Source organism: Fundulus heteroclitus, chromosome 11 (assembly GCF_011125445.2).
Source record: "Fundulus heteroclitus isolate FHET01 chromosome 11, MU-UCD_Fhet_4.1, whole genome shotgun sequence".
NCBI lineage: Eukaryota > Metazoa > Chordata > Actinopteri > Cyprinodontiformes > Fundulidae > Fundulus > Fundulus heteroclitus.
The window spans coordinates 28,030,251-28,044,622 of record NC_046371.1 but is presented as its reverse complement, the minus strand read 5'-3'; the positions used below and the strand labels follow the sequence as shown (position 1 = coordinate 28,044,622).

General features: G+C 41.9%; 1 protein-coding gene across 1 annotated transcript in view; it reads right to left on the bottom strand.

Moving 5' to 3' along the window:
- Nucleotides 1-4,533, bottom strand: part of LOC105927773 (unconventional myosin-XVIIIa) — a 94,703-nt gene extending 90,170 nt beyond the window's left edge. The window contains 5 exon segments of the mRNA XM_036143332.1: nt 1,070-1,483; nt 1,485-1,856; nt 3,523-3,546; nt 3,682-3,937; nt 4,403-4,533. Of these exon segments, the coding sequence (XP_035999225.1) occupies nt 1,070-1,483; nt 1,485-1,856; nt 3,523-3,546; nt 3,682-3,720 (849 nt within the window). The 5' untranslated portion in view covers nt 3,721-3,937; nt 4,403-4,533.
- Nucleotides 4,534-14,372: the final 9,839 nt, after the last annotated feature.

Genomic DNA, 14,372 nt, shown 5'->3' with positions numbered 1-14,372 from the left:
GTTTATATAATCATACATAGCATTAAGCACTGGTCAATCAGTTTAATACATAGACTTGCTTGTTGGTTGCACTTTATGTTCAACAAGGATTGATGTCCAAATCAATTAAAAGCTGTTCTCTTGAATAATATTCTGAATAATTGAAACATTAAAAGTTCTTGTTTTAAATAGTCCTTGTTTACAAACATCTTTACTTAGAGGCCATTTTTGTTGCATGTGGTTAATGCAGAGAAAAGTCAAAATTGCAATTTTGGTTGAAATATATTGTAGGCAGAATACAATCATTTAGACGCTGTGGGTCTTTTAGCAACTAATCCGCAAGGCGAGGAAACAAATTGATTTGTTGTTTGTATACGTTTAAAAAGACATGATAAATTAAACTGGGGGGGAAAAATTGCATTAAATCGCAATATTAAGATTAAAAACAAAAAAAATCACAAATATTTTTCAAAATCGTTCAGCCCTACAAGATGCTGTTGTGATCATTAACTAAAACAATGGATGCCATTGGTTCTCTAAAGTCACCATAAGCATTAAAGTGCCGAGGGCAACTTGTTATTCTACAAGGACATCATTTAAGTTTTTGGAGAATATCTTGATTCTTTAAAAATGTGCCTCAAAAGACCTCTAAAGGCTTTACTTACCCGTCTATGGCAGACAGAGGAAAGCCTTCCGTCTGCTCTGGCAGAAAGTGATGATAATGAGTCACAGCTCAGTGCTCACAGACAGTTTGAACTGGCCAGACAGCCAGAGTGCAGGCGATGAGAACACACTGATGAAGCCCGATCATGAGCTCATGCATGCCCTCTGGTGACATTACTTCAGGGTGGCTTTGTTACATCACGTTTTAGTCTAAAGTAAAGACGAACTTGTCCTTTAGAGGAAATCTATCAAGTCATTCTGTTACCAACACAGATTATGCAGGCACAAAAAAAAAAAAAAAAACTACACATCTAATTTAAATTTCAAGTTGAAGTTAGAGGACGCCGCATGTGTGTGAGGATTTCCTTCAGTGTTGTCATTATTATAAGGCATGCTCCACACAGAGGGGAAGAGGAAAACTCAGTACCTCTGGTTTCTTCACAGCAAACAGGCGAGGCTTTGGGATGAAGCCTGCAGGTGGAGCCAGTGGATCCGTCTTTGGGACAGGAATGAATCCCGGCGGTCTGGCCAGCAGATTTTGTTTGGTAGGCGCTGGGCTGGTCATTTTGGCCGGGAGAAAACCGAGTGGGGGACTTAACGGGTTCTGTTTGGGTGCAGGGATGAAACCAGCAGGTGGTGCCAAAGGATTTGGTTTGGGAGGGGGTATAAAACCCGGCGGAGGGCTGAGGGGGAGTCCCTTTGGTGGCACGGGGTTTACAGCGGCAGTCGCCTCAACAGATGAGACCTCCTCTTGTTGCTCCACAGCTGATTTTCTCTCTTCTTTCTCCGCCTTTCCTTTGGCCTCCTCCTCTTGCTGCTTCGCTTCCTCCGTTGTGTCCTCCCATGCGATCTTGAGTGCGGCCGCGGAGTCGGTGCTCCTTGGTTCGGACTCTGCCCATCAAACTGGTCAGTCCCACAGATATGTCATCCTTGTCCTCCCCGGCGGCTTTGGGTTTTGCCGGACCTGCGTCCGGGGCGGACGTAGAAGACGCGGGCTGGCTCTGCTCCTCTGTACCGGCAGGAACCACCCGCCGGACAACCCTCCTCACCACTCGCACCACCTTTTTGCCGCCAGTGCTCTCCTCCTGCTCAGGAGTGTCCGGCCCCATGGCAGCGTTACTTTTGGACCCCTCAGCTGACGACGCGGTCGGTTGTGGGCCACTGGTTGTGTCTGGGCCAGAATTAGCGACTGCCTGTGGCTGACTACTATCAGGCTGGACACAAACAAAGCAAGGTGGTTTAGATTATTATATCTCTGGCACACACAGGGGGGGAAAAAGTTCCCTTTGACTGTGGGTTCTGGGTTGACAAAGTGTTAAGGATTTTTTTTCTAAACTGAAATTTCATGTTGATATCTTGAACCTGCAGTTAAGTAATCATGTTTGTAACGCAGCACAGCCCGACCATTTCAAATCTGAAACTTAATGGGAAAGTTTAAATTGTATGCACATGCATATGGAGCTGTAATTCTTCTGCATAACAGACATTAAAGAAAAGTGTTAGATATTAGTGTGGAAAGTTAATGATTCCGAGCTTAGTATGCAATAGATGCATTAATAAATTGGTTTGTTGGGAGATTTTGCACTTGACTGACCCTACACGGTGAGCGGCTGGTCAGAAACTAAAGATTAAATCTTTTTCTGACTAGCGAACAGATATTTGAACAGCGCTAGGCCACGCTGACAACGTGCTCCGGTGCGGAGGTTCTTGCAGAGTGAAGAAGACTCGACCGGCTTCAGTATCGGTGAAAATCAAATCAGAAGAAGCGCAAAAAAAAAAAAAAAAGAGTACAAAGCTACGAAATGCGAAACTGTTTTTGTGGAGGCTTGTCGGCTGTTCGTTCAAGCGGCTACAGCGTGGAGTAATACGTCAGCGGGTAACAGGAAGCTGAGCAAATTGCAACAGTTGTTCAGTTTTATCACAAGAGAAGTCAAGTTCTGCCTTCCACGGGACGCGCTGGATAAGAAGAGTTGGCAGGCTGCTGGAAATGTCTGTCTAAAAGAAGTTCACACAGGGAATGGTTGGTAATGTCATCCTACTCACTGATATAAAATGATAAAGAATTCAAATTGTTATCTCTAATCGTTTTGGATTTAGTTAGACATATTAAAACCCAATTCAGCTGCAGAGCTGTGTATCATGGACTGCTCTTCCCTAGTGATCAGATATAACAAAGTCTGCTTCAATATAATACTTAAATATAATAAATGAATTAATTATTTACCATATATAACAGTAAAGCAGTTTTCCCCCTTTTTTAAATATTAAATACAAAATATGAAAAGAAACAAAGGATGGGCTACAGTCTCTCTTGTAAAGAAGTTGAGAATGTATGCTAGGACTGTTTTGTTTGGGATGTCTCTGTTACTCATGTCCCATAACCTGGAGGGATTTACTTAATTTGCCTATATTTATTGATGCTGAGAAGAGACTGCTCTATAAAGGTTTGAGCTGAGAAATCCAAATTGGTTAAAATGCAGTACAAGACAGTAAGGACTTTACAAAATAAGAGTAAAAATATGACAAAAAAATATTTGATCAGTTCATCTCTACTAATTATAAAATCCTTTAGTGGACCAGTTTGACTAAAGTAAGTCTTTACTCAAACACGTGCCATTAGCCATTAGGTTTTAAATCCCCCCCCTTTTCCTGTTAGCTCATTTAAATTACTACTTTAAAAGTCCAAACGTTAAAACCATGCTATTATCAGTTTGGTTAACAAACGTGTTATTTTTTTAAAAGCTGCGTTCAAAATCAATATTGAAAACTAAAATTCTCAAAATCTCTCCAAGTGTACACCAAATTTACATCAAACACACAACAAAACTGTGCATAATGTGAATAACTGTCCACACCACATGCAGCTGAGAGAGAACTTACTTCTGGTTTGTTCTCAACTTTAGCCTAGATAAGAAAAAAAAAAAAAAAAACAGCCAAAACATAACAAAATGATCAAACTATGCAAACCAAAACTCTACACGCCAGAATTCCCATTTTTTTATAAAGCTAACAAAACAACGTGAGGCAGATGAGAAACACCTTTTGCTCCCAGAAGGAAAAGCGTGATCTGTACGCCATGGTGACAGGCCAGAGGTCATGGATTTACACTGGAAGATGGAGAATAAAAAATTATGGAATGGGACGGAAAATGAGAGGCAGGCGGGAAAAATCAGGGATGGAGGTTGGCACCGAAATGATGGAGAGCGAGAGCTCAGGGATAAGCGAAGCAATACTGTGGACTGTACTTCTGCACACAATGGGTTATTCGCCAACAGATCAGAGAGATTTTGAAGCACTGGGGACAGAAAACAGGAATAAAATTATGAAATGATGTCCACAGTGTTAAAGTATTATTTACAAGATTTGCTCTATTAACAAAGACGGAAAAAAAACTGCGTAACGCATGACGAAGGAAAAACCACCAAAGATGTTTCCAGCAGTAAAACAGCACAGTACATGTGCAATATAATAGTAATAGATACACCTAACCTCTCGAAAACTTTTCTGAACTTTTATCACCGTTTCTCAAGAGCTACTCGAAAATATGATGATTCCATAGAAAGAATAAGCCACACAGCAAATACTTCACCGTCTCAGGCCCTGCTTTCATCAGCGTCCACTCCTATAAATAGTAGGTTGAAGCAGCAATGGAGGCCGTTCTGAGACCCTATCAGAGCCCTAATGGAAGTGCTAGAGCTCAGCCCTGAGAGATCGCCCCCACTACAGCACACCGAGTCTGCCAGAGGTTCAAACCCATTACCTCCTTCTCTGGGCCCGGTTAACCTCCTGATCTTCCCTCAGACGCTGGAGCGGTCCAGTCACACCTAAAAGGTAGGTTAAGACCCGAGTCTGCCAGGAGACCGCACACTCCAAGCCTCACGAGAGGGAGGGTTATGTCGAGGGTGGGGACATAGTCACGGCTGCACAGTGAGGCGGGGTGGGGGGGTGGGGGGGGTGTAAGAAGAGCCAGGCCGGGGGATGGAAGAGGGACAGCTGCTGAAATACAGAGAGGCTATTAATAGAGTTTGCGAAACTACTTCCACCGCCGTATCTCGCTGCCACGTACCCCTCCTTGTGACAAAGAATTAAAAATAAAGACTCACTAATCAGGCAGTGTTTAACCCTCTTTTAAACCCCCCAGAAATGTTGTTGTTTTTTTTCACAGACTGAAAACTACAAGACAATAGAAAATAACATCTTGAAACTGAAATGTGAGCATATTTCTTTAATAAGCTTGTTAATATGTCCAGACATAAAACTATGAGGTTTTTAACCTGCAGGTCGTTTTACTCAAGGCCATTCAGTATTTTTTTATTTTTTTATTTATTTATTTATTTTTTTAAATTGCATGACATGTTGGTTACTTTCCATGTGACGCCACAAGAGGGAGCTCTAAACCTCCAATTCACAGCAGGCGCTGCTTGTGCACTCTACTGACCCACATCCAAGACTTTATTGCTTTTATTGTTGCACACACACAAAAAAATAACAACAAAACAAACTCCTTACAAAATTTATTGGCTATGTATTTAAAAAAACGTTTAAAGTTTAAAAAAGCCAAAACAAATTTTTTTTGCACCTTTCTGTTGAAACGTCATTGCTGCAAAACCGGTTGGGTCAAAGTATATTTAGGGTGGAATGACAGAAAGGCAGACATTCATCTTGACGTCAGCAAGGAACGTAGCAGAAAAGAAAAAAAAAAAAAAAACAAGGAAACGCAGAAACAGGCTGAACTGGGTAGACATAAAGCAGTCCAATCAAGCACATTGTTAGGAAACACGAACGACGTCGCCTGTCAAGTGACCAAATCAAGTGACAGCCACCGTGCGTGCTTTACTGCGCTGTAATCTGAGCAGAGCATTACATTTCAATGTATATCCAGTCAAACATAATGAGTAAAAAAAAATTAAGCCTTGTTGTAAAACGCTGCAAAGCGATATAAAAAAAAAAAAAAAAAAAAAAAAGAGGATTGGTTTTCCGGTTAAGGCCATAAATTTGAATGTTAACAATGAGCAAAATCCAGTCAAACACGCCAGCATTCCTGCTCTGTCTAGCGCAGGCTGCTAATCCCTGGAGTCTGTTACTGGGACGCAGCAATGTGTGGACTGTTTGTCCACACATGGCTTGAGCAGAGTAAAGATTAAAGACTGTACCGCACAAAAACCACCGATTGTAACCCAGATAAATCCTTCCGCGCTTTGAATCGAGTTACCCGGCTCATGAACTATAACATGCAGTGAAAACCAACTTCAGACTTTATGCTAAGGGTTTGTTCTTCTTGTTCTTCTTTTCATTTCATTGCAAAGCATTCAAGGTTAATCTCCAGGGGATAAAGTGCAAAAGCTTGTGCCAGCATAGTGAGTTCCAGCAGTAAAAAAAAAAAAAAAGAGGGTTGATCCAAGGGAAGCCTTAACTGACAGGGCGGTTATCTACACCATCTGAGATGTGAAGGTCTGCTCCGAACATAAAAACCATATACCTACACACATTTAATGGTTTATATACAGTACTATTTGGTTTTCTTTATTGCTATTCCTACCTCTGGGAACTCCTTCAAGACAGCTGGAAGATCATTTCAGGTGGATACGCCCCAAAGCCCATTGTGAAATAGCCAACGGTGTACAACACAGCAATCAGAACAAAGGGGAGCTATTTTGAAAAGTAGAAAAGATGTTTTTTAGTTTTTCTCAATTTTTGTTTGCTGGACAACTCTACGTACTTCATAGTTTTGAGGTCTTCGCTATGCATCTACAGTGAAAGCAGTCCTGGCTTCTGTGTTTAACCACGTCTCCTTCCTTTCCTCCCAAAGCCCAGTTCTCGGCCATGCTGGGCACAACGGTTCTCCTGGAGGTCTCCTCCCAGCGAAAAGGAGTGCTTCCTCTCCCCTGTAGCCACATTCTGATTCAGGATGAGGGCCGACTGCAAACTCAGCGCAATCCACTGGGCTTCCTTAGGTAGACATGACCTTTTTTCAAACAGCAATTTAATAACTGATGAACAGATTTTGATTCTAGAGAATTTGCGTCGTTATGTTGCACCATATTGGGATTGAATTGGGCACCATGTAAACGGTTCTGAATGTTGCTGCAAGACTGGGGTCGCACTCTGGATCGACTGGACCGGCCTGGATTCAATACAGTTTGCTTGTGCATTGGTCCCGGCTGCCGTTTAATGTACCTTAAGATGACGTGTTTTGAATTAGCACGTCGTATCTGACTAAACGAAATAGAAGCAAATGGATTATGATTAGAACTTAAATTAAACGATCCTGTGATCTTAGCTTCAGTTTTTTTTTTTTTTTTTTTATTACAAACACAGGTCTTAGCCAAAACAAAAATCTAATCTGATTCAAAAACGTGAAAATCAAAGAGGCTAATGAAACGATCTTTTCACACATGCAAAACCAATCCATGTCGTACATTCACGGCTCCCGACTGCTGACAAGTGGGTGCTTAGCAAGCGTGTAAATACAACTACGGTGGATTTAATAGGCTTCCGCAACACACCCAGGAATGTCAAGTATCCGTGGCGCTGTATGAAGAATGGTTGAAATATTACTTTTATATTACATAAAGTGGCCAATTTCACTTACTGTTCAGTTACATGCAAGGCCTACAGAACAGGAAGAAATGTGACCCCTGGTTTTTGAACATTTATCATTGAGCAAATCATTTTATCCGAACAGACTCCACCTCTTTCTGATTCCTGTTTAGTCACTGCCTCGGTAGTATCCGCCCACCGACAGGAGAGATAATGCAACTTGACCGAGCAGGTTGGAGAGGAGTCGACAGCATCTGCATCTTTCTATCTTCTAACATTTTTTCCGCGAGCTACACAATGCCAGGTGACATGCAGCCCGCTGCGTTACGAAAGCGCAGATATCATATAAAGTAGTGAAGAAAGAGCGCCTGGCGTCACAGCGGCTTAAAATAAAATCTCTGGGTTCAGACACGAAACAGTAAAACTACTTTAATCGAGTTTGGGGCTTTTTTTTTTTTTCTTTTTTCTTTTATTGCATCCACAGTTGCTGTCACCTCATGGACAAAAGGGTCGCATGCTCAACCATGCATGCATGAAATCATTTATTTAAAGGAGAAGATTTTTTTTTCCCGCTTCCTCTGAAGACGGGATCGGCTACTGACCCTGCATGGATGACAAATATGCTAATCTTTTCAGATAATACGGGACTTATCTTGGGCTGGATGGATTTAGATTGCGACAAAGATTATATATTTTTGCTTTTTTTTTTTTTTCTCTATGTACAGATTTGCGAGGGGTGTATTGAGCGAAAGCAAACCATGGTGGTAATCACAAACCATATGATGCTGAAGCGGAGGAGAGAAAAAAAAAAAAAAAAAAAGACAGACAGACAGACAGCGCTGGAGAGCAGGTGTTTAGCTGATACCAGTCCAGGCACTTTTTGTTCAGTAAGAGGATAATTATTATTATTGTACTCCCTCTGTAGTTACAGTGGTTGCTGGGCAACGTCACATTGATGACAAAGTCAGTCCACAAAGTCAGTGCTCGCTCGCAGCCATCGTCTGGCTATAGCTCCGTGTCAACCAGACAAACAAGAGAGCATCATCAATCTTGTCGTTTACACAGGGCACTTAACCACATTTCAATAATAATGATGAAAAAAATAAAAGAACACCTCATGTTCGGCCTTCACCGATCCTATTTGAGATTCAGAGCTCCAGATCCAGAACCTGCTCTTATTATAACTTCCTATAAATAGTGCTGTTGGTTCTAGGTCAACCTCAAAAGCACTTTTTTTTTTTCCACTCTCTTATGGCCCGTCTCATAATCATCAAGACTGGCTGAATGTGAGACGATGGAAAACAAGAGGACAAACATCTTTAAGAAAGGCTAATCAACTGTGTACACGCATTTGGTGGCGTGCACAAGCCAACTCAGCATCTTCTTTTTTTTTTTTCTTCTATTAAACCAGTGTAATACGAATCTATCCGTAGAATTCCCCCAACCGTCTTGACGTAACTAGCATAACAGTATGCTACCCAGCTTGGGGGCAAGCCTGTCCTCTGAACTCTTCTGCCAGGACAGCAAACAACGCTAAGCTCAAATTAAGGTGTTTGTTGTGCCCGCTAATAAAGAGTTTAACTTAATGGCCCTCTGCTTGCTGCCCGCGATTACGCTGGAGGAAAAAGAGCTCGGAATGGGCCGCCGGCCAAGTCTCACCAGACCATATGGCCATCGGCTGTGGTGGCGTTCGAGCCGTTGTTTCTTTCAGCGTCCCATTGTTTGGTCTCAAAGGGATGGGGGGGGGTAGGCAGGGGGATTATATGTACACCCGAACACATTCTCTCTTTCAATACCACCCCCCCCCCTCTCCACAAACACACACACACACACACACACACACACACTACCCCATACAGGCAACACAAAATCACATTACTGGTGTCATAACAGTTCTACCCATTATCTAGACTTAAAGGAAGATAAGAGATGATGGGCCATGTGGGGGGAGGGAGGGTTGGCTTTATTTCTTAAATTATGATAACCCCGAATCAAGGAAACAACGTGACCAATTAAAAAAATAATTGGTTATAACTGCAGATTTTGTACTGCTCTGACTTTTTTAGGTTTAGTTCATTAGGTAGATCGGGACCTGCATTTCACATTTAACATGCTTTTAGTGAGAGAACATAAATAAATGTTATTCTAAATAAATAGAACCAACTTTTATGTGTAATAATGTTGTAGCTACATCCAGCAACCTTAATTTGTCAGAAAACGCATGAGAACCATGTAGGCGGTCCATCCGTTTAGAAAGAGACCTTTCCTCTAACTCATTAAGTAGGGGTGGGAAACCTATTGGATCACGAATGAATCCGACAACACAAAGGTATCAGAGCGTTGTCAATGGGGCACAGATCCAACCTATTTTTGTACAAAACTAAACAAAATCTGTTCAGAAACATTTTAGGCGGTAAGCCACCTCAATCGTTTTCCTTTGAGTGCTGTTTTTACAAAGGGAAATAGTTTGAATGGACTGTTTCGTAACTTGCAAACTTCTTGATCAAATAAACGGATTAAAATTGGGACAGAGTTGTGCTTCAGATTTTATTGTTAAAAACAGAAACTGGTTTGCGATACTCTTGCCTTTTCTAGTCCAAAGGCACACTCAACCTATCTGGGAGCAAATACTTCCAGGAAGAACTGTCACAATGCAAACATGCGACGTGGACAAACAAATCCAGTACTCTTGATCTTGTTGGGAGAAACGGATGCTATGGGCAAATACCGAAAAAAGGTCATTCTGATTCTTGCCAGCCATAATTCAATAAGCTAGGGTCTCTGCTGGTTTGGCATTTATTACTACCCTTTGAAACTGTAATCATGTTTGCTGGAAGAATTTGGTGGGGGGGGGGGGGGGGGGTGAAATGCTTTGTCATTGGGTTTCCTCAAGGCCAGAATACTTTTAATGAGTCGTGAACAGGAAAGGTGACACTGCATTAGAATACAAGCCTTTCTGACACTCGCCAAAGGCCCTATCCCCAATGATGGGTGCATAATGACTAAAGAAAAAGGTCACCTAATATTTGGGTCTATAGAGTGTGCAGTTAAAGGAGTGCACCAAACCATTACTTTTGTTTCATTCCGTTTTATCTTCATTCCACCAACTACAAATAACCCATTTCTGAGCATAACACCAATACACGGAAATTCTTCCAATTAGGAATGGTCGCAAGACCCAGAACAGAACTATAGCCCAAGGCTAAGGCACCAAACAAATGTAAGTGTAAAACTGAAGCCACAAGCAGAAAAAAATTCATACATTCATACATACATATATATAGGAGTACTCACGTCAAGGATGTCTTTGGGCAGGGCTTGAGTGGTCTTCAGCCAGCTGCGGTTCAACTCACTGAGCTCCAAAATGGGCTGGACCTTTAGACGGACCGCCTCTCCCGACTGACGGATCATCTCCACAATTTCGTCCCTGTTCTTGGTCTCCACGTTGACGCCGTTGATTTCCACCAGCCTGTCTCCGGGCACCAGGCCCAAAGCCCAGTCCTTGGTGCCCACGCCTGGTTCCGCAAAATGCACAAATCGCCGGTACACGCCTCCATCCTGCTGTCTCTCGATCAGGGTGGTCCTCCTCAGAGAGAAGCCAAAGTCCCCCGTGTTTCGCCGCTGGATCTCAAGCTCTCTTGGGTCCGGTGCCGGCGGCGTGACAAGTACGGGCAACTGTAGGTCTGCGCCAGGGAAAGTCTTCTCCACGATGTCAGGGATGTGAACCTGAACGATGCGTCTTGGGTTGGGAAAGGACGGTGAATCAAACGAGGTCTTCTTCTGCGCTGAGAGACTGGGGGTGCTGCCATCGGTGCTCCTTTGACTCATAACTGACTGCCTCTGACCCACGGCGGCACTGATCTTAGCCAGTTCGCCGAACTTGGCTGCTCTCTCTTTGACAGAGCAGCGCTGGGGTCCCAGCTCATTACCAATCACATCTTCACCAGAGGTACTTGGAGATGGTTGCCTCACGTCTGGCTCCGGGGGGCTGGGGTGGCGATCCGCCTCCACGTTCGTCAGGCAAAGCTCCGCGTTACTGGCTACTTTAATGGGAATAGGGTTAGAGATCTCCAGCTTGCTCTTGGATTGCCTCTTGGTGCTCCCTCGGTTCACGTGGAAGAAGCCTCTGCGTATGCTTATCTCCTCCAGGCTCTTTAACTCTGACTGGGACATGCGTTCTCCTTTTTTCTCCTTCTTCTCTTTCTTTTCCTTCTTGCCCAACTCCTTTTCCTTCTCCTTGTCTTTCTTGATTAGGTGAAACATGCTTTTATGTTGTCCGTTGCTACTCTGCAGACTGACTTAAGAGGCGTCAAACTTCTGTATCGTGGGGGTCTTATGGAAATTGGCGAGAGCATCCGCTGTGGGTGGGAAGTCAAGAAAGAAAAGGAAGCAAAAAGAAAAACAGTTTAAGTTTAACTGGGAACACTGAAAACCAAAGCTTTACTAGAAACTGGTAAATAGATTTTTTAAATTAGGTTTTGCATGGTAGGCCAAGACAATGCAGCGCATAATTGTGAAATTGAAGGAAATGGATACACAGCTTTCATAATTTTTCATTAGTGAATATGTTAAAAGTATGTTTGTATTTATGCTCAGCCCTGTCCCAGTCAAGGAACAGCACCATCATCATGCTTCTACCATCTTTCACCCTGAGGATGATGTGTTCTGGATGATGAGCAGCAGTCATAGTTAACATGTATTGCTCTGCGTGTAGGCCATGAGGTTCCATTTTGGTCTTCTCTGATAAGAGCACCTTTTTGTTTAAATGTATGCTGATGTTGCGTCATATTTGCATCACAAATCCAAAACAGGAAGTAGGAATGGGATAAACCTGAGTAAGGATCGTTCCAGTTAACGCAGTCGGAGAAAAGTTGGGATTCCAAAAATAAAAAGAATAAAACAAAAAGGGTTAGGGTTCCAATATGGCGGTTGGCCAGGAGAGCCTTTGTGTTTGTGACCTTTGCCGTGTTCCTTGGCATCTGACAAACTTTTAGAGCTTTCACAAAAAGGCTGTACTTATACTGAGATTAAAATAAACACGATCAGACTCCAGGTACAGTCTGAAAGGCAGGTTGTTGCGCTGGATTTGGAATGCAAATGCATGCCACACTTTTCAGATTGTTATGTGAAAGTCCAATGAAATATTCTCCTTTCACTTAACTTCCCCACTAATATGCACTAATCTATTGCAACAAGTTCCAATAAAACATGTTGAAGTTTATTGTAACATGACCAAAGCATGAAAAAGTTATCATGAATACTTTTGCAAGGCACTATCATGAGCAACACATTTACATTCAAGCGACACCTTAGACCTGGAAGTTACTAGAGTACGTGACACCATGACTGTGACAATGATCGTGTTTACTTTGAGGAGACAAAAACGTATAAGGAATAGCGTGAAAGGCGGATTTACTGTATTCTCTCGGTTTTAGACACCTACATGTCTGTGGCACCGTTTATCTGAAGCTGGCCTACATACCGACACACTGTTCAGAGGAGCTTTGGCGTTATCTTCGTCGCTCCCAAACTGTCAGCCTCACCCCAAAGTGATGGAGTACATTCAAACGTTTTGTGCGTCCGCGCACAGACCGACAAAGCTGCTTTGTTGTTGTTGGTGGTGGTTTTTTTTAGCAAATTCGCATTTTATCCCTGGAGATCCAAAAAAAAAAATAACTAAAATTTAAAACAAAATCAACAAACAGACCATTTCGAAGCGCGTTATAGTTTGATAAAGTGACAATTCTCCTTGAAGCCTTTTTCCTCGCAGCCCTGATCATTGTCAGCGTACATCATGTGTCGCTTGTTTGTCGCTTTGACAAGTGCTCAGCCTGGCCATAATACTCTCCCTTTAAGCTGCTTTGCCCTCATTCTCTAGCGCTGGCGCTTGGAGACACTTCTAAGCGCGCGCGTGTAAAAATGTCAGTTGTGAAAATGAACAGAGAGTAAACGCTGTCAAGAAGGTCTAACGACGACCTACCTGGGACTGCTCCAAGGTGACACCGCTGCTGGCCTGACAGAAGTTTTCGGCATGTTTTTTTTTTTTTTTTTTTTTTCCTCGTAATTGTCAGTAGGTGCGGGAATGTACTCGTGATGCCTTCACATACCGGCCGTAAACTCCGAATTTCGAATACTGTGGGATGACGTAAAGAACCTTTGGGAATTCAAATAGTGTTTTTGTGTCATTGCGATGAAGGCTATTATTTTCTGTAATGTTGTTTTTTTTATTATTTATTTTAGATTTATCAATAAACCTGACACAGAAATAAGCGAACAAACAAGAGGGATAATAATCATCAACGAAGAAAAATAAAGCACCAAGTAGCTACTAAACTTGAGCGGACGGTTCTTAAAATCCACATAAGTCCAACTGCATTTTGATCCTATTTTATAGTAGAACAAGACATACTTATTATTTGTAGGTAGTCGAGTTTTAAATGAGATACTTTTCTTTTAAATTGCCGTCTGCCCGTGAAGGCAACGTTCTGCACACTGGAGAGCAGTGACCCCTCCTGGACTATCTATTTGCCGAAACGCAAAAGAATGTTAATATAGATTTTTCCCCTTCCTGCACAGCTTTGCCTATCAATAATCAACCATGATTTTTTTTTTGACGGATTAAATATTTGACATTATTATTTTTGTTAATGTTTTTCTTATTGCTGCTGCTGTTATTTATTTTTCATATAATTGTAGATATTTTTGCTTAAATATACATTACCTAATATAAGACACCATTATTTTTAAGACTAAAAATCATCAGTTTTGTTTGATTGTAATGAAAAAATGTCGTAGGTGTTATTTTACACTACAATCTTATGAGCTTTACAATTTTCGTTCCCTCTTAGGTTTGATTGCTCACATCATGCAAATGGTGAATATCCTTAAAAAGTTGGGCATGAATCCACATTTTAAACAAAATGAGAGACATTACTGCTTTACAAGCTAGCTGAACGTAAACTTACTTATATAACTACAGTTTAAACATTGACCACCAACATACACTGGCTTTTTTATAGTTAGTGTTTCTTCAGTAACAGGAGTCAAAGTGCAGAAATAAGTGAATCGTTTCATATGCCACAGCAAACACAGGGATTTTACTGCAGAAAGAGTTAACAAAACACTACTGTAACAGTGGTATATACATTTACATATAATAAACCAATTTCCCATCCATTCATTGCCCCCGA